Source organism: Clavelina lepadiformis, chromosome 5 (assembly GCF_947623445.1).
Source record: "Clavelina lepadiformis chromosome 5, kaClaLepa1.1, whole genome shotgun sequence".
In the NCBI taxonomy this organism is placed as follows: Eukaryota; Metazoa; Chordata; class Ascidiacea; order Aplousobranchia; family Clavelinidae; genus Clavelina; species Clavelina lepadiformis.
In genome coordinates, this window is record NC_135244.1 from 21715161 (window position 1) to 21737382 (window position 22222).

The window sequence follows — 22222 nt, forward strand, 5'->3', positions numbered from 1 at the left end:
CTGCCGCCATTTTTTAGCGGAAAGAGGCCAGTTATTGATGGTCCATACTTAAGATTAAACAATAAAATTATTGGCCCGCTTTAATTTTTTTTAAAGTACAAGCGTTTTGAGCATCGGATTGAAAAGATTTTGCTCAGGTGAGTTGCATGAATTTCTTCACAGAATATGTGTCGTAAGACACTTGTATTTTGTAGAATAGATAGACCTATACATAACATACCTTGTGTTGACTATGAGTGTGTTATGGAATTTTTATGGTTTAAGAATTTTGATTACCGATTTAGTATGTCATTAACGAACTTATTAGTGACTGGATGAGAAGTACATGGCGTTCCAATTGGTTGCCATAAGTTGAGATTTGAAAACACTAGAGACTGGAAAGTAAGGCAGTTTTCAACAAGAAATCGACAAATTGTGCATTCAAAAATGCAATTTTCGGCGTCATGGCATGCACTTGAGTCTCAATTTTTTGTTTGTTTATTACGTGGTCGGGTTTAGTCCTGGAACATGCCAGGCAAAGAGGTAGATAAAATAAGGTGAACCATCAACATGGGAACAAACTGGATTCGCTTAAAATTTTTTACATCATTTGATGTCAGATATCACTCATTCTTTACACACTAAATGCAAGCAATAGCTGTCATAGTGATAAAGCTGGGCACCAAATTCCAAACTTTGTCAATTTAAACCGTCACATGACAAAATTCTCAAGGGAGTGCTATATCACGATCAATGATCATAAAATTATCGAGAAGTATATGCATTGTGTGTGGTTATGTTCAATGGCAGACAAAGCATGCTTTACGTTTAAATCAGTTACAAGCGTGAGGTAACTACTCTTATGAAATCTTCCCAGTGTTTTTTTGACTTTATGGTGTACATAACCAAAAACCGCTGAACCGATAACAAACTTATTGCTATTTTTAGTTGATTTATGTTATTTTTATAATGGAAGTCGGGTATATGATATTTTAAAGTTATCCTTGTTATGATTGTAAAAAAGCCACGAGTGCACATAGAAAGCACTGGTCAGCTATAAAAACAATTTCAAAATGATAAGTACAACATATAGCTTGAAGTAAGATTTGTCTGAGCAAGTGGACAGCTGATAGTTTAAATGAAGGGTAGAGTTCACAACTCCTTTAGATCTGTGTCAGGTAAATGTGTTTCACTTACAGTTCTCTATTTTGTTGAACAGAAAATACTTGTAAATTATTGATTTCACTGAAAAAAACCTCCTTACACCATCATCTAGCTGCTTAAAAATGGCTGCCACCGTGAAAGACAGCGATGAAGTCAAGGATAAAGATTTGCAAGAAAAATCACCTGAAGGTCTTGCAAAAAATTCACCGGGTACCCCAGAAAGGTGAGTTGAAATTGTCATACTGCATACTGTATTTAATTAATAGTTACATGCTTATAAATTTTTCTACCGGTATAACCATCGTATTCTTATCAAATATCTTTGAATGAAAACAGTGTTAAATATGTTGGTGTTAGAGCAGCAGTTCCCAAACTTTTTTGAGCGCGACCCAAATCTGAGTTTGGTGAACATCTCGCGACCCAAGCCTCAAACAGCACATTTTAACACGAAAAGATAATGATTGTATGGATGATTTTTGGCAGTAAGCTGCTGAGTTCGTTTTCAGTGTCATCAATCTACTTTTTGTCTCAAGTATGATACCTATGGTACAGACAGACACAGACAAGCAGTGGTAGTGTGCTCCAATCACTATAAAACAATGTATTTTAATCTGCTGGCCTATTTACCTACTTGTTCTGTTTGTTAAATCAATATTTTTACCGACAATACGCTATTCAGAATTGCATCACATTTATTAACCTTTCAACACCTTAACTTAATTATTTTTTTAACAAAACACTATAAACATAATAAGCTTACTTACTCTAAAATAAAACCGTAATCAAGTAATTTTGACTTTGAAAATTATAAACCACATCTGTTTACCACGCAGCTGTTAACACTCCCAGATGAAATGTGTCTATGATTCAATAATTCAGTCTATGACATAGACTGAATTGTTGCATTGTAGACATTTTGTTCTATAATGAAAATTGAAAGAACTTAAAAAGGGAAAAAAGTAACGTTGAAAATATACAACACGACCTATTTTTGACCTTTAAGACCCAGGTTTGCGTCACCTCAGCCCGACCCATTTTTTGACCTGTACTTTGGGAACCCATACTTTGTGTTAGAGCAGCGTGGTCCAACTTCTTTTCATCGCGGGCCAAAATCAGAAAATTTTTTTATCTTGCGGGCCATTGTTTTTAAATTAGAACTGAAGAAATGTGAAATTAGAACTGAAAAACAATGTAATATTGATATTAGAACTGAAATTAGAATAGTTCAAAATTTAGCTATTAAATGCTGATCAATGTGACATCTGCGGTCGAGGTTCTTCCTCGACAATAGCGACTATCAAAGCTGACTATCAGTTCGCGGGCCAAAAAATCGGTGCTCGCGGGCCAACTTTGGCCCGCGGGCCTGCAGTTGGACCACGCTGTGTTAGAGGATAGCTTACTTGTTCGTGCAAAGCTACTGACGACTGACATCATGTTATGTCCTCATCTGTGTTGTATGCAAAGGGTGGATTGCCTCATACTTAAGTGGGATCATGTCAGCATTTGTACATTTGCCACCATACAGGCATCATTTTTTTGTTGAATTATATATTTCAGCTTGCTATGTGTTTTGTATTATTGTTGAGTTGCTTCTTATTTTAAATTAGAATGTTGCTAACATCGTATTAACATGTTGAATCTTAGTGGAAGAAGTAGCAGACATACTAGACGCAATATTTGAGTCTTTGTCATGCATTCTCAGCATTACAAAATGCATTTTTACATACGTGCCCATAAAAAAAAACAAGGCAATTTTGTCCTAGACTGTGCTGAATTTTTGTATCCAGTTTTAGTCCATTTATCCAGGAACACTTAAATGTTTGTCAGTTAAATGTGCAATGTTATTAACAGGTGTGCTATTTGTCTCGCTCCACCCGAGAACAAAGCTGTTACTGACAGCTGCTTTCATGCATTTTGCTTTAGTTGCTTGAAGGAATGGTCAAAAGTAAAGGTAAGTTTGTTGATTTTCTTTTCCCTTGCATGTAATGTCGTACTTTCATTCTTCCGCTGACCAGTAGTTTGCAAACTGCATTGGAAATTTTAAGCCCTTGCTATCAATTTTCAATTTGGCCACTACACAACACCAGGTGGTATTCAAGAAGATGATAAATGGTGTGTGTGACGTGTTACAAATACAATAAATGTTCTCGCTACACTTTCTGCTTGTCTAGATTTCAACATCAGCCAATGTTTATATTATTTATATTAGGATTCTTGGGCAGTTCGGCTTCCGTGGTTGTTAGAATCAGCTTCATGCATGATTGTGTGCTGTATAATCTTTTGTTATAAGTATTATGTCGATGTAATATGTAAACATTGTGTGAAATTGTTTGTCTTATCAGGCAGTGTGTCCTTTATGCAAGAATGAATTTCGTTATATCCTTTACAACGTTCGTGCAAATGACGATTACGATAGATTCGAAGTCCCAAAACCTGAACCCGATCCCCTGAATAACCACTTACAAGGGTGAGAGTTTGACTGAGATTAAGAACCAGAGCCAAAATTTTGTAAAAAAATTAAAAATATTTTGTTTTTATCTATTTTCAATGGTCATTTATAGTATGCTTAAAATTGTATTTTTTGCATTCCAATTAGTTTAAAAAAATTCTACACTGTCATTTCTAGTTTAAAAATTAAACGTAAATTTTGTATTTCTTAAATTTTTATGTCTTTGAGTTATGGGTAGTTATTAAGTCGTTTGAAATAATAACAACATCAGCCACTTGCACTGCACTCAGGTTAAATTTTAACTTCTGGCTGCAAGAAACAAATCATGTCGTGGACCACTGGATGTCTTCTCGAATGTATGAATGGCGTCAACGGATTCAACTGGAACAGGAAAACACAAGAGCAGCGTTGGTTGCATCCACAAATGTTGATATTATTAGGCAGCGAAGAGTGTTGTACAGACATCGCATACAAGTATGTGTTATAGTTGTTGAGGCCATGGTTTTGTATTGGAAGTGTTTTGTTCCATTATCACGAAGTTCTAATAATTCCTTTCAATATCAATCTAAGATGTTTCAGTTAAGCTCTGTTGGTATCAATCAAATACATGGTTTTATTAAGGTTTGAACCTTTACTTTATTTGACTGATTTTTGTCTCGTCTTGTTTTCATTTCAGTTTGATTCTAAAATACATATTTGTAACTTTGTTCGTGCATTTATTTTAAACGTTACAGGTGTCACATGTAAACAACAACAAACAAATACGAGATATTTCATCAACATTTTTCCGCGAAAATCCTGCACAAATTCACCGCCTTGCCCCGTGGTTGAAGCGTGAACTGATCGTTGTATTTGGATCAAATAACATGTAATTTGTGTCTCCTAGTACAGTGCTGATGTTGTTGATATGTCACTTTAGCCGATGATTTCCAAACATTCCTGTTTCAAATAAATATAAACAGAGAAAAATACTTTGTATTTTGTATATGTGTAATATAGCAAACATGCAGGTTCCAAATCTTATTTTATGTAAGTAAAGAAATATTGTAATTGTGAACCTGCAGTTTGACTCGCATTTTTATCATTCTCATTTTAAAAAGGTTCGAATATTCTGTCTGCAGGATGTTGGTGAACAGGGTTTGTGACCTCATTCTGTCTGCCGTGTCCACGCTGGGAATTACATCAACAGATTTTTACAACGAAATTCGACCATATTTCCATGACAGAACTGACCATTTTTTAAAGGAATTTATTTCCTTTGCGAGTTCACCCCATGATCTTCCCACCTATGATAGGTGAGATGTCCGTTGTCATTTTGATATTCTACTGCATCATTTGTAGATTGGATATATCAGTGGTCAGTAGAAGTATCGGTTTCGCTTTCAGGTGTCTGTCTTTAAATGTTCATATTAAGAGATTTAATTTAAATAAAGAGAGAATAAAGAAATTAGAAATAAAGGAGATTTTATCTACTGTAAAAATATGGAGGATATGTTCACAGCATCAATAGGGATGTCGGTACTGTTGATAGGGAGAGTTTAGTCCACTTGTCATCATGCAAAACCTATACAAAGCACATGTTCTAACTCACTGATATTCACAAAATCACTGTTCATTTAGAACTATAAATAGACTTTATAACATTTCATGTTGAATTTACAGCAATGCAAGGTACGACACAAGTCGCTCAAGAAGGCATTGGTACAGAATGAACAGTAAGTGCTTTGGCTCGATGCATAGCATTATATGACAATGGTGAGGTGCTCCACTGTCTGAAAAGCCGTTAAAAGACAAACAGTGCTTTTTCAAGGTGTTGTGGTGAACGAAACGGTCCCTTAAATTTCTCTAACAGTCTCTCAACATTTGTACTTGTGCGGCTAAAGCAGAAAATTAGTAGTTACGATAGTCTTTTAATAGTCTTTAAAAGTAGCATTCTCTTAAAACTTCTTAGCAGCCACCAAAATCAAACATTAAAAGAAACTTTGAGACAATTCATACGTTGTTAGGGTCTTGGAGCAGCAGTGATGATGAGAGCCTGATGACGACAGTTCCAGGATACTCTCGTTGTCCACTTCTAGGAGGACGGTATGTCTTGTTTCATACGTTTGTTTTCAAAGAAGAAAAAATCTTTGTTGAAGTGATTTTTTAACACCGGTTTCGTTGACGCTTTATAACAGCGGTTCCCACCTTGTAGCCCGCGGTGCCATATTAAGCCATCATCACAGTGCGGTCCGCGATATACAAACTTTGTCTGTGCAATGATCAAAGCTATTGGTGATTTTGATTACTATGTTGATTCATGTCACTGTCGTAAATTTGTTTTTGTTGTACTTGTTTGTTAGGTAACGAATAGGCTTGTCGTATTGCTGGTTTCGACCACAAGTAAACTGTTTTTTCATGGTCGTTTCAACTGTGTCGTATGTGGTGATCATAGCTGACTGAAAACATGCATGAGACGGCGTTAATTTTAAAAAAATTTGGGGTTATTATATGTGCTCTCGCTTACACCATGCAACAGTCAGAACTTTCTTTCTGAAAATTTAGACTCTTTCTCTATTTGGGTGCGGCCCGCGGTTCAAAAAAGGATGTCAACCCCTGTTATATTAAGACAGCATTACTAGTTTTTATAAAAAAGTGTTAATTCCCGTTTTAAGCTGTTTTCTGGGACTCAGAGTGTTTTAATGCACCTATATAGCACGCCGCAGCCTCCACCGTTGGCTCACGTTCGTGATCAATTCACCCTCGAACGCCGAAGAACTCTTAACGAAAGATTGCGGTAAGAACATGCAGCTTGTTGAGAAATATAATGTAAAACGATCATCAGCTTGTAGAACCTGTAATTTGCACCTGGTAGCATTTTTACTCGGAAATGTTTGGTGAAATGACCACGTCCTTGTTCACAATCCCATGTAGTTCGAGTCTGAGTCAAGCCCCCCCAAAGAAACCATCTCGGTCAGCAAAGAAGAAAAGGAAGCTGACGACACAGATTCCGGCACAGAATGAAATTGTTGTCATTGATTCTTCGCCTGAACCTACCACCAGCCAGCAGCAAGCCCTTTTGAGTACGGGTCAATTTGCTATGGTTATAAAGTCAACTTTCAGCCTCTTATTTTAAACTGCTGTTTCTTTTGGCAGAGCACGAGTCAGGCGATGATTGTGTGGAGTTTGTGAAGTAAGAAGCTATCTTTCTTGAAGCTAACGAACGGAGACAATAATTCAAGTAATAAACGCAAGTTTTACTTGATAGAAATTTTAATTTTGCAGATATGTCAAACCTCCTCATCTAAGGACTCCGGATGCTGTTATCGAGCTTTCATCTTCATCTGAGGCAGATGTCCCTGGGCCAAGCAATTTTGATGCTGCCACTGACGACCAACCGAAACATTCAACTTCTGGCAGTGGTTCTGATTCTAATGTCACAGTCAAATTGAAAAGTGTCGTGGTTCCTGTGATAAAAGGTGGTAGTTTTTCCGTGCATATTTTTCCATTTTCCTTACAATTGTCAAAGATGTCGGTTTAGTTTGTAACTTATCACATCGTTACTGTTTCGACCGTTTACTACTTGCTTTAGTCTGTTTAACTTGTTATTTACTGGAGTCAAGCTCAATGATTGAGTGTTAACTCATGACGTTTATTGGATCTGTCTATCTCAGACTCAAGCAGCCAAGCAGCGAGCTCCTCCGAGCAAGCATTGACATCCTCAATGTTGTCATCTTTGCCGTCGTCATCGCAATCTCCTGATCTAACTCCAAGAGAGCGAAACCACTCCAACACAGACTCTTCCACTCCAGGAACAGCATCTATCAGACATCTCACATCTTCCCCGGAAAAATTACGTCAATCTTCAACGGATTCGCCGGGTCAAAGGTCACACGAACCTTCGCGATCCTTCCATAAAGTTTACGAAAGAAAGCGAGCTTCCATAAACGCGTTGTCCCGATATTTCCTCGAAAAAACGCGCCGACAACTTTCCGACAGCGAAGATGACTCGAGCAGCGATTACGCGAGCGCTTACCTGCCGGTACCAAAGAGAAATAAAGTTGTACACAAGACAATGAAGCATAAGAAGCGGAAGCGTTCGTCGAAATTGCTTGACGATTTTCAGTGAACTTCGAGTCAGACTGTTTATTCAACTTTTCCGAAAAGTTTTAATTATGTCTTTGTAAAATCATGTGCCATTATTATGTTTTTTGTTATGTCAGAGTATTGGCAATATTACAAATCAACAGCTCTTTTAATGTTGCATTGATTTTTGTGACGTAATCAACGATGACTAAACAGGTTGCCAAATTGTGACGTTTCACTGGGCAGCAAAAAGAGTTTTATCACAAGCTTTATGCCTGTAAAAGTTATCCATAACATATATGCACTATGCAGGGTTGCCATCGGTATGGACTAAAAATTAAGGACGACAAGAAAACGAAAAAAGAACACTTTCTTAAACAGTGCACAACAGGAGAAGGCAATTAATGTACCAAGAAAAACGAAAGACTATTTGCGTGTTCTTAATTTTGGTATCTGTTTGGTAGAAAATGGTATATTAAAGGTGTCGAAATGCCCAAAATGGGAACCTCAGCCCTAAAAAAAAGACAGAAATATTTTCTAAGACATAAACCTTCAAAATAAGGAAAAATCTTACAAATAAGAACGGTATGGCAACCCTCTATGTATGCTTAAAAAGAACAAAACTTTGAAATTTGACCCAATTCTCAAACCATTAATCAATGAATAGTTAATAACGATTCTCAGTCTGGTGTGACAATTAGGTGCAAGCGCTTGCAAGAAACTTTGCTGAGTTTTACCCTTGAAGTAAAATATTTATATATTTTGGTTTACTAAAAACATTTTAAAATTTAATTTGACTGCTTCGGTTGAAGATTTAGAGCGGCCATTAACCTACAGGAGATTCAACATTAGTCCTTTTTCATTAAATACAATACTCAACTGGTGAAAAACTGAACTTTATTGTCTGCTGACGTTTCATTAACCCATTTGGGTTAATTTCGTTGCTCTGATATTCTGTATATTCGTTTGGTATTCTACGTCATAGAAACCAAGACTAAACGTCATCAAACGAATATCCTAGCCAGGTTTTCGGAGCGATGGGAATGATGCGCCCCGCTAAATGTCGCCAAACCAAATATTGCAAGTACAAAAAAATTGTGCAGCAGATATGTTTACTGCAGAACTTTTGGCATACATTACAGTACGATACATATACTTTATCATTGAATCCAGTAATATACGTATATTATCAAGATATGGGAACAGTTCCATTTATAATTTCTTAACTTGTATAACCTACAGTAAGCTTATGTTTGATATAGCCTACCACTTTCAAGAAATGAAATTAGGACAAGTCACGTAGATATAGTTGATTTTCTATGCCACAAAAATGACGTCATTTTTACTGATCAGATACAATTTGCTGACCCTTTCTGTAATAAAATGTAAGTGTTCCAAATTAATACTGGAAACATTTGGCGTGAGATTAAAGGTAATATGAATTATCCTGATGTTAAGGGCGGATTCTTGGGCGTGGCAACGAGGTGTTGCTTAGAGCGACTTTACTTTGGCGCGCTTTCCTTGAGTTGGAAAAACGATTCATTTATTACCACAAGACAAAGTAATTTGAGGTTGTGTTGTTTAGTTCAAATTAACGTTTTATCGCTGCAAGTTGATAAAATAACAAAGCTTATAGAAGTTATGGCCATGTCAGAAAGAATGCAATGCAAAGCAAAGTATACTAGACAGCAATTGAATCAATGTATTAAAATTAATTCAAATGCACAAGTGCATGATGTGTAGTTGGTAAATACATTCATTCGTATATATTATATGAACTAAAAAGGTTAGCAATACGTTTATGCGTCTGTAGGCTATGTAATGACTTCATGCTACTGCAAATTGCCAGCATGCATGTAAAGAGCATTCGTGTATTCCTCGTTTTCACACGTTGCAGCGTAGAAGATGTAGGTTTAATCGTAAACGCGCAGCATTGCTTTGTCGAATATTAATTTTCTTGATCTAGGATTTCAGAACAACCATTCTGTTTTAAGTGTATTGATCATAAATAGATTTTATAAATAATCGTAATGGATAAAAATGCAAGTAAGTGATGTTCCTGAATACATGTCGACTATTTGCCGTAAAATTACGGACAAAAGCTATTATTTTTCGTCAATGACTGCAATGTTATTTATAGCCAAAGCGTTTTGTTGTTAAGCTGTACCTATCACACCACCAAATTTTAGCCCAAAATATTGACAACAATCTTCATTACAGGTGCCAGCAAGAAAGATTCAAAGTTATTGCTACAAAAAATCCCAAAATCAGTCGAGGTTTCGAAGTGGAATGTCTGATACTTTCTATTGTGCTTGTAGATTTATTGTTGTGTACTAATCACTGTCTTCATTTTCATTTACAGGTTGAAGACAAAGAAAACCAGCGGCCGAGATCTCGGCTAATTAACACGAACGAGCAATTGCTGCGGGCGGTAAGAAAAATAAATAGAAATCTATCCCAACATTAGTTTGATAACTGGATTGTTATTGGGGCTGGAAATTTAGCCAATTTTCTTTAGCCGTCAGCCAGATGGCATGAGCCGTTAGCTGGCGATTCGCTGCTATAGTCGCTAATTAGTGACGCATTAGTGATGTATTAGTGATGTACCCTGGTAATTACGTTGCTTTTATCATAGTTTTCTGACCTCTCATGTAAACGAGCCATAAAGATTCCGGCGTCATTTTTGGAACGTCCTTCGCAGTCCTCTGATCCGGCCCCTCCAGCTTCTGAAGAGAAACAAAATTTCGCCGATGAGTCATCTTTTTAGTTGGATCATCACCCGATGGAGACCTTGTTAATGCTTTTTTGTTTTTATGATACTTTTGTATATCACTTCCCACAACACTAAGCAGATTCATTTGAGTGACTGGATTGTGTTGTGACAATTTCTACAATCAAACATAAATATACCAGCAAATATTTCTATACTAATCGCTCTGAAAATATCAATGAGAACAGGATATAGCGGTAGGCCAAATGCAGAGTTACGTTTTGGACTACATAGTCCACAGGAGAGTTTAATACACTGTTTATTGAGCTAAGGACTATTAAAGTAGGCCTATGTCCAAACTCTAAACTGAGGTATTTATCTTAATTCCAGAATATTTTCCAAACTGTCCATGCATTTGCGTTTTTGGAATAAGCAGCAGCGTTTTTAGGATTACGTCGATGAGAGGGGGATAAATTACTATTATATAATGGTAGTGTAATAATAATACTAATATTAGCCTAGGTACTGTATCTAATACTACTGATAGGTCTTAAACCAAAACATATGATTGCGTTTATAAAAGAAAAGGCTGCTTATGAGAAATACTTCCAACATTAACTCGGTTGTTGCGAATCTCTGCAACAGTTGTCACAGATTCTGGTGTCGTTTACCAAACTGCAGACTTCATACAGCTACAACAGTATCTTAATGGAAACGCCAAGCTACTGGATTTGCGTGAAGGCTTTCACACTAAATGACTAGATCACAAATTAATTATTAATTTCGGTTCCAGGTCGATTCAACCCACGGACGATTCAACCCCGGACGATTCAACCCACGGACGATTCAACCCAGGACGATTCAACCCAGGACGATTCAACCCACGGACGGTTCAACCCGCGGACGATTCAACCCGCGGACCATTCAACCCGCGGACGATTCAACCCGCGGACGATTCAACCCACGGACCTTTCAACCCGCGGACGATTCAACCCGCGGACGATTCAACCCACGGACGATTCAACCCAGGACGATTCAACCCCGGACTATTCAACCCGCGGACAATTCAACCCACGGACGATTCAACCCACGGCTCGGTGCTCAAAACGCAGCAGTTGTTAATTTGGACCAACCACGAAGGAAATACACGCACCTGGCTCACAGACTTTCGGCAAAGGTTTGCACTTATGCAAATGAGCCAGATAAATTGATGTAGCCTATCTGCGTGCAATCGCTCATATGTGCTAATTAATTACCGTTTGTAGTACCCTTTTCAGCTTTGTGTTTTATACGTGCTGTGTTTGTGTTCAGGTTCATGTTCTTAAGCTTGCCTGTAAATAAAATAACTTTCTTTCTAATTAATCGATGTATAAACAGGTGTCTATAAAAATATCTGTAATTTGTGTACATGCAAAAAAATAAATAGGCTACACACATTTACGTACGTGGGTCGAAAGCGTTTTGTCTTTTCAAAAACTTCAAAAATTTAAACTTAATGCTAAAAGGAGAACATTTTATATAATAACCGATCTAGACGGGTAAATACAAAAAATAATAGCAGGCGTAGACAGAAATGTACGCAAAGTAATGTATAGGGCAAAATAACAATATTCAAGGTTTTACTGGAAAGCAGAAAACAATAAGTGTTTTGATGTACAACCAATGCTAACAAGAAGTGGTAAAAGAAAAAAAAGAAAACACAAAAAGCTTTATATTAGCTTAGGCCTATATATTAGCTTTATTTAGCTTACATAGGCTAATATTGGCTACAAAGTAACTTGGTGATAACCTAAGCCAATAGTACGTGAAAGGTCCGTGGGTTGAATCGTCCTGGGTTGAATCGTCCTGGGTTGAATCGTCCATGGGTTGAATCGTCCTGGGTTGAATCGTCCGCTGGTTGAATCGTCCGCGGGTTGAAAGGTCCGTGGGTTGAATCGTCCGCGGGTTGAATCGTCCGCGGGTTGAATGGTCCGCGGGTTGAATCGTCCGCGGGTTGAACCGTCCGCGGGTTGAATCGTCCTGGGTTGAATCGTCCGCGGGTTGAATCGTCCGCGGGTTGAACCGTCCGCGGGTTGAATCGTCCTGGGTTGAATCGTCCTGGGTTGAATCGTCCTGGGTTGAATCGTCCACAGGTTGAATCGTCCGGGGTTGAATCGTCCGACCACCATTAATTTCGGTATTTGTTTTATTTCGGTATTTATTTTATTATTATATTTATTTAGATTTATTTATTTCGGTAATTCGGTTTTTATTTCAATTTAAACACTCGTTCGATTGTATATAAACTTTTTAACACCGAAGTAGTGTAGCGGCCACGTCGCCACCACGCGGTAACCTTTTTGTCACGAATTGGACATATCGCTTTAATTGTATATGCGTTGAATGTACTGTGATATTTGTTCGATCGTGTAAATATATATATGCGCTCCTGTGTGCGCTCGCATTCCGCATACGAGTAACTTGCAACACAACAATACATGTTGGTTTTTAGCAGTCAGCATTGTTTAATAGATCACCAGTACTCTCGGGACAACTCGAGCTAACTGGAAAGAACGCGCACCTTCGTCACTCACTCGTAATGTGTAGTCAGTACCTACCGACTGCCGCAATATTTTTTAATGCTCTGTTTTCTCTCTTTTACTTAAAGCGGATATATTTTTGGCTACAAAATACATCTTACGCAATTTTACCTTTATCTCATCGTAAGAAATAAATCTTCGTATTCGTCTAACGATGTTTGAAGAACAACAACAAAAAATATCACGACATCGACACAAAATGAATAATAACGTTGAAATTTGGCTAACTGTAGAAAAAGTGGATTCCTGAGTTTTTGTGAATTTGGGCGCAAAGAGATCACCTGAGTTTGTTAAGTGCGACAAAGACACGGAAGTTTTGCACGAATATGAACAATTAACTCCTGACACCAGAAAATTTATGACATCCTTGAAATTTAACCTGAGGTACAGAAATGAAATTTGACCCAATTCTGTCAGCTCAAATCATTAATCAATAAATAGTTAAAAACGACTCCTAGTCTGGTGTGACAATTAAATGCAAGGGCTTGAGAGAAAGTTTGCTGCGTTTTACCCTTAACGAAAAATATTTGTTATGTGTTTGTATTTTAAAACATTTTAAAATATTTTTGTTTGATAAAGTATTAAAAAATATTTAGTTGCGATTATTTATTTGAAACTGTGTTTCTGAATCTTTCGCACGTTTGCACTTAAAGCAAGACAGCGTGACAGATAATGACCCGTAGGCGTTAACTTTACGTTTTGCCAGTCACGATCAGTCAGCTGGTGCCGAACAGCCGAAGCGGAGAAGCTGTTTGCGAAGAATTAGCGGTATTGTACTATTCAAATGTAAAGCGGTTTAAACGGAGATTTATGTTGTCATAAACCTATTTGCAATGAAATATTTTTGCATGAAACACTACCTTCAAATTACTATGACAATTGGTGAACTAACTCGCGCGTGTAACTAAGTTCTAAGGCAATGTAAAGCACACTTAATTGTTGCTTGCTTCGGGCTAGTTGCTCGCATACCTCACAGACTCTCAGGTACAGGTTTTCATGCTTTAACACACCCGTGTTTAGTACGTCTGCTATAAGATCTGCAATAAATCATGTAAAAATGCATATAAACTGAGTCCATGATAGATTGAAAATAGATTAGATGCATATTCCAGATCGGAAAATACCACAGTTTTCGCCTAGCTTTAATTATTATAAAATGGCATTCAAACAACCAGTTTTTTTGGTTTATTTATTATAAATTGGTTTTAAGATAAAAAATTCGGCGTACACATTGATAAATCTCGTGTTTGCAGGAGCCACACTTTCCACTGGGGTACATATATGGGTTCTGGGATGGTTGATAAAATGGTACTCAAGAGTACTGCACTAGGCTCACTATATACGGAATGCCACCATGGTGTTTGATAGGGTACACTAGGCTTGCCTGTGTAGTGGCAATACCATCATAATCCCTTGGGCAAGAGCCGCAGGGCTGTACTAATGATGCTTGTTCTTGTTATTAGTGTAGGACTGTAGGTGAACAGTTTTAAATGAAAGCAGTACGATATAAAAATCAACAGATCAAAAATAACAAATTAGGTGTATCTATCCTATTTAGAAAGTCTTCTATGTGTGCGGAGGATAAAAAATTAACCCACTGCTCTGCGCATATAATCTCAAATATTTATGTGGTTGCACAGGAATATTCTTTGGAAATTATTAAACGTGGGCCATATACATGAATGTGTATAATTATATATGATAGTTTCAAAGTGAATGTGGAATGCTTCTAAAGCAACTGACTATTAACAGTGCAATGCTTTCAAGAAATAAACAAAGCTGCACAGACATGATTTTTTTTGAATGATTTGCATGTCTATAATCATTATTGTTTTAGCTTGTTCCGTTTGGTATTTCTTCCCCAAAATCATTAAATTTTCCAATTCTGTGTCAATCGGAGCTTGCACAAAGCAAGCTCGATAACATGGGTTCGTATGATGAGGAGCAATCGCCAAGTTTAAGTTGTGTGAAAACTTTCCCCGGTAAGAGGATGAAGATTATATTACCATACTACATAAGGCTCACTTGAGCCAGGCTGGAAAGCGTAAAACTTTTCAACGAGATCTTGGTGGTGCAAGAGGAGCAAAATTAGGGGAACTGGGTACAGGACAGCTGAAATCGGGGTGTACTGGGTGCAAAGTGGTGTACTAGATGCATGTTCCACTATGCAATGAATTAGCACTAGCCTGAACACAAAGCCTCTTGTTTGGCGACATTCGGGTGCACCAAGCACAGTGTTGAAAAATCTCTAGGGTACAGTAGCTAAGCTTTCCACTATGTCACTTGAGTGCGTATTTGTGCACATCGGTGCACTTAAAGTGAATCTCAGCGAAACTACTGAAATTCAGCAAAATCACGCTCTGGTACGCCCTTGTCCAACTTTGCAGGCTGGGTGTGCAGAATATGGTAGTTTTTGACGAGATCATGGGGTCTGATCTTTTGGCAAGATCTCTTAGTGTGTAAAAACAATCACCATGGTGTGAAGCAAGGGTACGTGGTGTGCAAAGTAGTGTGCTGGTATATTTTTGGCTGCCACTACTTTACCTGAAATTTATCGTGCTGTCAAATCAATTTTTCTCTGTTTCTTGTTAACTTAAATGTTAAACTTATAATATGCTGAACTAAACCTAAATATTTGATAAATAATGCCAACATTAAAACAAAACGTATAATATATTCATGATGGCAATTTTTTTAAATAGTTTTTAAGCTAATCGATTAAGTGGTTTATTTACATAAAATGCCTTGCGTAAAATCATGTTTGTTTAAAATTGTTTCACTTCACTTTGAAAACAATAAGTTTGTTTATGGCAATGACCAAGTTTACATTGTATTACATGGTAGTAGTTTATCTTTATCTTTTGAAATCACGTCAGTTAATTAAAACGGTTTGGTCTGAGCTGGAACTAATAGTTTTGTACATTTTAGTCAAAGAATAGACTTTCATAAATATCTTGCAGTGGTTTCTGATGTCTTTCAAATAAAAATCTCTTTTATTCTCTTTCATGCTTTTTCTATCAACATCCATTAACAACATAACATTTTATTATACGTAGAAAACAAAATAAATTTGTATCAAGCTTGAATACTAAGAATAGCAATTTTTTTATATCAAGGTAATTTCTATCATGTGGTACAATTTTTTTATTTATTGGGGGGATGCTCTGTATAATAATCCGCATAATTCCATTATAACGTACATTGCAACATTTTTTGATTTTGCCTTGAGCATTCATTTGCAGATGAATGTTGGAAGTTAAGACTTATAGATGAATGGGATATCAACATTTTGGAAATAAGAAGGGTCATGTGAATGGAATAAGCCACTTGTAATTGTGACGTCGTAACTCATAAGCCACTGCTTGAGACATCATACAATAAGTGCAAGTATGCTCCTAGTCTAGACGACCAAATAGAAATGGTTCTTGCAATTTATTTTACGTAAAAAGAATATTTTCTTAACATGGTCACAAACGCCACTCTTAGCTCGTGCCCATTCCCACAAATCCCCTCAACCTTATCATCATATTCTTAAACATGACTCCAAAAAGAAAGTGCAGACGTCATGTAGAAATCCCACAGATGAAGTTTACTGCAAATACGCCTAGCATTGCTACCCAGTCTACATTGTACATTTCCTTTATTTATCCAAAGCCTTGCAAATGTTTTAATAGGCCTGTTGTTGCAGTTTCTTGTACAAGTTTGTCTATTACGATTAATTATTTAGCATTGTAAATGCCGCTGATAGTATTTATACTTGTAACATATCACACATTTAATGGTTTTTAAGATTAAATTTTCATTTCTCATATACAGGTCATTTATGTCTGAATGGTTCTGGAGTGTTAACTCGGGATTGTTATAAATGTCCATCAATAGAAAGATATTGATAGGCAGTTGGTAAAGATGGAAAAGCAAAAAAGTGGAGGATCAAATATTTGGACAACTCTGTTGAGTGATGCATCAAGTTCTGCTCGTTCGGTATTCTCAACCGAGAAAAGTATTATTATCATCGGAGAGGATTTGAGTGGAAAATCGGTTTTAGCGGCTAAGTTACAAGGTTCGGACGATCCCCATCGTGGGTCAGGATTAGATTTTCAGATCATTGAAGTAGAAGACGAAGATGCTGATGAGAGTGGCGTGTGTCGTGTGTGGATTGTCGATGGCAACCTTGGTTATCGTAGTCTCCTGCAGTTTGCTCTACCTCAGGATATGGTTGCCGATTCTATCATCGCTGTGGTTGTGGACATGTCACAGCCGTGGAACATTCCGGATGCTTTGGACAAGTGGACAAGAGTTTTGTTTGAACATGTTAATAGCCTGAAAGTTGAACCAAATGAAATGGAAGCTCTCAGACAGAAACTCGTAGATAAATTCTTGGGTTACGTTGATCCTAGCGAAGCGGCAGACCCAAAGGAATCTAAACTGGTATTAACAAAGACTGATAATAAAACAGAATCAGCCCAGCTTGGCGATATTGCATTAAGTGAGAATCTTGGTATTCCTGTTGTTTTGGTTTGCACTAAATGTGATCAAATTGAAACCTTGGAAAGTGAATATGATTACAGAGAAGAACATTTTGATTATATTCAACATTACCTCAGGCAGTATTGCTTAAAGCACGGCGCTGGGTTAGTTTACACTTCCATCAAGGAAAGCAAGAACATAGAATTACTCAAGAAATATCTCTTACATAAACTCTATGATTTTCCATTCAGCAGAATCGCCTCTGTTATTGACCGAGACGGTGTGTTTGTACCGATCGGCTGGGATAGCGAAAAGAAGATTAGCATTGTTAGCGATAATTTAACAAACTTCAACGTTTCTGATCCTTTCAACACAGTGATATCTCGTCCACCGCAGTCAAGAATGTTGTCACATGACAGTATGAAGGAGATAACCGTCGAAGATGAACAAACCTTCCTTGCAAAGGCACAAGTTGTCCTGAACAAAGCTCCCGCATCTACAAAGCCAGCAGCCGGGGACGCTGCGGCAATGAGGAGCAAGATAAGAGTTGCTCAAGATCCGGGAAGGATTGGATTCAACGCTCTTCCAGGCTCAGGAACCTCACCAAAGACAGGGAAGCCTGAAGTTGGTAAACCTGGTGCAAGCAATGAGAGAATGCTGGCCAATTTCTTTAACTCTTTGCTGAACAAGAAACCTGGTTCACCGGGAGGACCTAGCCCTGCCAAAGCCGGCAGCAAGCCGGGGCAACCCGGAAACTTAAAGCCAAGAGCTTCGGTCAAAATGGAAGAGCAGCAAGGGTCTTAAAAAGAAAAATTTACTACCTAGTGTAAAGATCTGTGGTCACCTCAACAGAATGAATGTGATGTGAACTTATGATGCATGATGTCTCGAAGAGTATTGCCTTAAGTGTTACGCACAATCATCAGCTAAATTTGTTCCAAAAGATGTACATTGCTTTTAAGCTGTACTTTTATAAAACCACCTTAGCTGTGCATTGGATCAAGGTTGTGCAAAGAACGGAACATGACAATATCACAGTGATATTGTTTGCCTATTATTGTTGTGAGTTTAGCGTCTTTTCGGTACTTCCTGATCATGGAGTTTGCACTCAGTATCTAGGATTACTCTTCAAACTCTTCCGTACTTGGTTTTTGTTGTAGCTGCAAGTTCCATTTTACCTTTTGCTGCACAGCAACTATATAGTTCATATATTTCTTCGTTGTTCTGTACTCTTTAGGCGCTTGTCATCTAGTCATGTTAAACTATATATATAAAAGGCAAAATTTTGTAGCTATTTATTAATTTTTATGAATTAATTTACTCTATCAGTAGTTAAATTAACAATATATATAGTTTAATCCGTGACATCTCTTACAAAACTATTGCTTTGGACAAGCAGCCAGAAAAATATTAGATATGAGGAACATGAATTAATCTAATACGAGAAAGGTATTTATTTGATGTAATGCCGCCCGTATTATTTCTTTGACTAACTGCAACTTGCCAAATCCCAGTAACTGTTTCAGTGGTTAAATATTAACTTAACGAATTTTATTTTACAAAAGGGTGCTTACTTTGTCTGGTCACTATCAGATTAGAGAAGTGTCAACTTAACAACGCAAATAAGTTGGCTGCTGGGTGTTATGAATGCCATTTATTCATTCATTTTCAAACCATTGCTTTGTTCTTGGTGATATTACCTTGATACTTTGGTAGTTAGCTACTGTCCATATTGATCTATTGATATCAAAATAGGATAATAATTTGAAATTACAATGATATTACATTTACTGTTTAAATGGCAGATTATGTCCGACGTCAGGTTATAGGCCTATTTAAGTGGCTGCTTTGTCATGTTTGACATTTTGCTTGTAAAATGTATATTGCTAGGTTGCATGCAGTAGATGTGCTTAATTCCAAGTGTAACATTTTATGAATTGAAAGTTTCATGCGTTATTTGCTGATGAAAGTTCGTATGCCACCTAAATCTCTAAATCTCTTACATGAAAGATATAGTGTCCTAATTTCATTGCTGTCGTTTTCTTATTTCGTATAATATGATATATTGTTTTTTGTGCACTTTAGGTTGTTAGGCCTTGTTGTTATTAACCAAATAACTAAATTTGCTGACTGACAATGGCTGATAGCCAAGCCGTCGCTACCCCAGCCCAAGCCGGGACAGGTGCAAATGAAGGGGCTGCCGCTCCACCACAAAGCACTTGGAGTGTTATAACTGGAGTTCTGTTCCGTATGTGGCTGATGTGGATGTTTATGTCTTGGCTGAGGGGAGACAACAAGGTGCAGGACAAGTCTGGAGATGGACAGAATGTCGCAGTGAAATCATCATATAATTTATTTCCGCTCGGAGAAGATCTGGCAATGTGGGCTTTTGTGAATGAAGAGGAAATTTTTACAAAGTTTACGGATCCAAATGCAATGTTTTGGAACCAAGATCCCATTAGCTACGGAGACTGGAATGATGGACCAAATAAGGATGGGAGTTTCATGTACAACAGCACACTTGACATATCAGAGAAAGTTCAAAACAATGGATCCTTGTATATTCACATATATTTTACACAATCTGGTCATTTTCCTGATCCAAGTCTGGGCAAACCATTTTCAAAAGAGAATACTGTTCTCAGAAGTAAGCAGTTGAATCGTTACAAGAAACGGACGATTAAAAAGACTCAAAACTTATTAACCGGTGAAACAAAAACCGATCCTAATTTATTAAAGCATATGGAGGAACACGGCAGCATTGAAATCTTATCTCATTGGCATCCAAATTTAACGATAAACTTGGTGGTGGACCAAACACCTTGGACTAAGGGAAAAATTCCTGCGCCCATTGACGAACTTGTTTATTTTCGAAGCGAAAGTTCGTATGAACCCATCATATATCTCAATGACTACTGGAATTTGATGCGGGAACACACACCTATCAACAGCTCTGTAAAGCAGCTCAATCTTTGTCTAACCTTCCAGCCTATCACTATGTGGAAGTTACAAATGTACGTCTCCCAGAGTATGAGAAATCAATGGTACAATGTTCTCGGCGACGATTACGCTCAGGAATCCGAAGAAGACCAAGATTCTGTGAAAGAGGCAATCTTGGAAACAAATCCATACATGTTAGGTCTTACAGTAATTGTGTCAATTGTACACAGCGTGTTTGAGTTTCTTGCATTTAAAAATGATATCCAGTTTTGGAGAACCAGAAAATCTCTCGAAGGACTTTCTGTGCGTTCAATACTGTGGGGTGTTGTACAGTCAGTCATCGTGTTACTTTACGTAATGGACAACGATACAAATTTCGTTATTAAAGTTAGCATTTTTGTAGGCTGTCTTATTGATGGCTGGAAAATAACAAAAGTTGTTTCGATTGGTATTGATCGAGAGAATCGCTGGTTTGGTGTGATTCCACGTCTGACTTTTACAGACAACTCAAGTTACGTTCAGTCCGAAACAAAGAAATATGACCAACTTGCTTTCAAGTATTTGGGAATGATATTTTTCCCTCTATTAGTTGCCTATGCAATCTATTCGTTGATCTATGACGAGCACAAAGGTGTTTATTCGTATGTGCTTGGGATGTTATACGGCTTCCTTTTGACCTTTGGCTTCATCATGATGACTCCTCAACTCTTTATTAATTACAAGTTGAAGTCGGTCGCTCATCTTCCTTGGCGGATGCTAACCTACAAGGCTTTGAATACGTTCATTGACGACATCTTTGCGTTTGTGATAAAAATGCCAACAATGTATAGAATCGGATGCTTCAGGGATGATATTGTGTTCTTCATCTATCTTTACCAACGGTACGCTTACCGCATTGATCCAAAACGAGTCAACGAGTTTGGCACATCTGCCGAGATTTTGGAATCACCGGCTCAAGATGTAACTAATGATAATAATGTAACTACCCCTTCTGTGACAGACAAGAAAAATGACTAAAAACTCTTTCCTCTCATGTGGTTCATAGTGAAATGGAAATCAAGCCAGCAGTGTGATACACATACTTGAGTACAACATACCATATGTATTTGGTCCTTAATAGAATTTTTTGTGATAAGGGAGTACCTCCAATGAGTGTTTTTATTGAAACATGCATTCATGAGCTGCCAAATGTTTATATCTACCAAGGTTATAATGCAAATTTAGAATGCAATTTATCTCCTTTCGTAATAATACTGCATTTAGTGCTGTGAGTGTACTGTTCTTGTTTTTCTTTGTTGTCTTTTGTGGATGTCCAATTGAAATCATTTAATCAGATTGTTGATTTGTGTATATTTTAACCCTATTGGAATGTTTGCTCTCAGTGCGCTGGATAAACATGCTAATAAATGTAATGCCAAAATTTGCACCACGCCAACATAATGTTGGGCAAAACAGCAACTCTGCCCCAAAAAATTGGCGCTGGCATTAAACAAACTTTCCAGTAGGGTGTTTTAATGCAATGATTTTGTTTGTAATGACTTGAGCAAAGATTACTGGTACAAATGTGTGTCAGTTATATAAGTTTGGAATTATTCTTTATGTAATTTTCATGCAATTTAATATGACTAAGAAACTCCTATTGGCCCAATGTTGTGTCTTTGTTCTTAGTCTTGTTTCGCTGAATAAACAGTTTGTGTAAAGTTTAAGATTCTTTTGAATTAAAGTCTTTGTTAGATTTGTAGCTTGGTCTGCAACATGTTTCAGTGAAATGAACATGATTTGCTGTGGAAGGACTAACTGTCGGTTGCTTAGGTCAGAGAAAAGGATCTTGAGTCTAGTATACCAGTGCATAATCACGGGATACCTTTG

General features: G+C 37.4%; 3 protein-coding genes and 1 long non-coding RNA gene across 4 annotated transcripts; all 4 read left to right on the forward strand.

Annotated features, from left to right (window-relative positions):
• LOC143460738 (E3 ubiquitin-protein ligase Topors-like) lies at positions 1 to 7795 on the forward strand. The gene is made up of 14 exons (XM_076958350.1): positions 1 to 137; positions 1199 to 1366; positions 2995 to 3094; positions 3486 to 3610; positions 3883 to 4066; positions 4327 to 4460; positions 4714 to 4887; positions 5255 to 5307; positions 5599 to 5677; positions 6288 to 6368; positions 6506 to 6654; positions 6728 to 6764; positions 6857 to 7050; positions 7246 to 7795. The coding sequence occupies exons 2-14, from the start codon at positions 1266 to 1268 to the stop codon at positions 7698 to 7700; spliced, it is 1866 nt and encodes a 621-aa protein (XP_076814465.1). The 5' UTR covers positions 1 to 137; positions 1199 to 1265; the 3' UTR covers positions 7701 to 7795.
• A 1768-nt stretch (positions 7796 to 9563) lies between these two features.
• On the forward strand, positions 9564 to 10588 carry LOC143460446 (uncharacterized). The gene is made up of 4 exons (XR_013117885.1): positions 9564 to 9703; positions 9878 to 9933; positions 10020 to 10088; positions 10293 to 10588. It is a non-coding gene; the product is annotated as an uncharacterized LOC143460446 (long non-coding RNA).
• Positions 10589 to 16106: 5518 nt separating this feature from the next.
• LOC143459163 (cytoplasmic dynein 1 light intermediate chain 2-like) lies at positions 16107 to 19498 on the forward strand. The gene has a single exon (XM_076956180.1). It carries the CDS (start codon positions 16853 to 16855, stop codon positions 18215 to 18217), a length of 1365 nt encoding a protein of 454 aa, XP_076812295.1. The 5' UTR covers positions 16107 to 16852; the 3' UTR covers positions 18218 to 19498.
• Positions 19499 to 19533: 35 nt separating this feature from the next.
• Positions 19534 to 22059, forward strand: LOC143459162 (putative lipid scramblase CLPTM1). Its single transcript, XM_076956179.1, has one exon. It carries the CDS (start codon positions 19550 to 19552, stop codon positions 21368 to 21370), a length of 1821 nt encoding a protein of 606 aa, XP_076812294.1. The 5' UTR covers positions 19534 to 19549; the 3' UTR covers positions 21371 to 22059.
• The last annotated feature ends 163 nt before the right edge of the window (positions 22060 to 22222 follow it).